The 1,452-nt window shown below is 60.3% G+C and overlaps 1 protein-coding gene across 4 annotated transcripts in view; it reads right to left on the bottom strand.

Moving 5' to 3' along the window:
• The window catches only part of asap1a (ArfGAP with SH3 domain, ankyrin repeat and PH domain 1a), a 30,293-nt gene extending 28,841 nt beyond the window's left edge, over positions 1–1,452 (bottom strand). For all 4 annotated transcript variants that reach the window (XR_006406590.1, XR_006406591.1, XM_044369056.1 and 1 more), the window contains exon 1: positions 1,065–1,452. Coding sequence is in view for 2 of the 4 variants with exons in the window: in XM_044369056.1 (XP_044224991.1) it covers positions 1,065–1,193 (129 nt within the window). In the remaining 2 variants the exon portion in view is untranslated. The remainder of the gene's footprint in view (positions 1–1,064) is intronic.

Below are 1,452 nucleotides of genomic sequence, written 5' to 3'. Positions count from 1 at the left end.
CAGCGGGGGAGCAGCAGAGGGCAGAGAGGGAGCAGCAGAGGGCAGTAAGGGAGCAGCTGAGGGCAGCGGGGGAGCAGCAGAGGGCAGAGAGGGAGCAGCAGAGGGCAGTAAGGGAGCAGCTGAGGGCAGCGGGGGAGCAGCAGAGGGCAGAGAGGGAGCAGCAGAGGGCAGCGAGGGAGCAGCAGGGAGCAGCTGAGGGCAGCGGGGGAGCAGCAGAGGGCAGCGGGGGAGCAGCAGAGGGCAGCGGGGGAGCAGCAGAGGGCAGAGAGGGAGCAGCAGAGGGCAGCGAGGGAGCAGCAGGGAGCAGCAGAGGGCAGAGAGGGAGCAGCTGAGGGCAGCGGGGGAGCAGCAGAGGGCAGAGAGGGAGCAGCAGAGGGCAGCAAGGGAGCAGCTGAGGGCAGCGGGGGAGCAGCTGAGGGCAGCGGGGGAGCAGCAGAGGGCAGCGAGGGAGCAGCACAGGGCAGGGAGGGAGCAGCACAGGGCAGAGAGGGAGCAGCACAGGGCAGAGAGGGAGCAGCACAGGGCAGGGAGGGAGCAGCACAGGGCAGAGAGGGAGCAGCTATGGCTGCTTCCCTGCTGCCCGCTGAGACCCTGCTGGGAGCCTTCAAGGTGACGTTCTCTCCCCTGTGGACAGGCCTTTTAGCCAAACTCCATTCAGAAATCTTGCTGTTTTAAGGTGTATTGACTATAAGCCGGAGAAAACACAGATACCAAACATTATCCAGATGTTTTGTCAGCCTGTGAGAGACGCGGTTCATGTCACCATCCAGCAGCGCATCCTCCCTCTGCCGCTGCACGCCGCGGAGGGCGGTAGAGAGCAGCTATTATTAGTTATTGGATATTACTGAAATAAAATCTCCCTTTCGTCTATGCCGATCTGCAGAGGCGGACCGTTGGATTTACATCCGATTTCTCTTTGTTTTTCTGTACATAGTCGCAGATGAACCGTTAAATATTGAATTAGTGGATGTTAGCGGAGTTTGGAGTCTGTGTTCTCTATCGCGCTGGTCACCGGGGGGGAGAGCGGAGCGCCAGGCCGGGGGGGGGGGGGGGGGTAATCGTACCTCCTCCAGGATGCTGACGGTGTTCCTGCAGCTCTGCAACCGGGTGGTGAAGCTGGACGTGGTGGGGGAGTTGTAGTCCTCGGTGGTCTCCGACAGGAACTCACACACTGAGATCTGATCCGGCATCATTCATACCAGAGAAAATATCCAGAAAAGAAGGGAAACACGCTGCAGAACCGAACCGGACAGACCCGGCAGGACCCGACAACCCGCGGTGCGTTCAGGGACCTTTAGCAGAGACTGCAGCTGGTCTGAGGTCAGCTCATCAGTCTCTCTCCTCCTGATGATTCATTCCTCCTTTCTCTCCTCCGCTGACCTGCTGTCAAGTCTCACACCGCGCACCACGTGACCCCGGCGGCTGATGTCACAATAAAAGACCCCACAAGAC

This window comes from Thunnus albacares, chromosome 12 (assembly GCF_914725855.1).
Source record: "Thunnus albacares chromosome 12, fThuAlb1.1, whole genome shotgun sequence".
Classification (NCBI taxonomy): domain Eukaryota; kingdom Metazoa; phylum Chordata; class Actinopteri; order Scombriformes; family Scombridae; genus Thunnus; species Thunnus albacares.
This window is presented reverse-complemented; position numbering and strand designations above follow the sequence as displayed.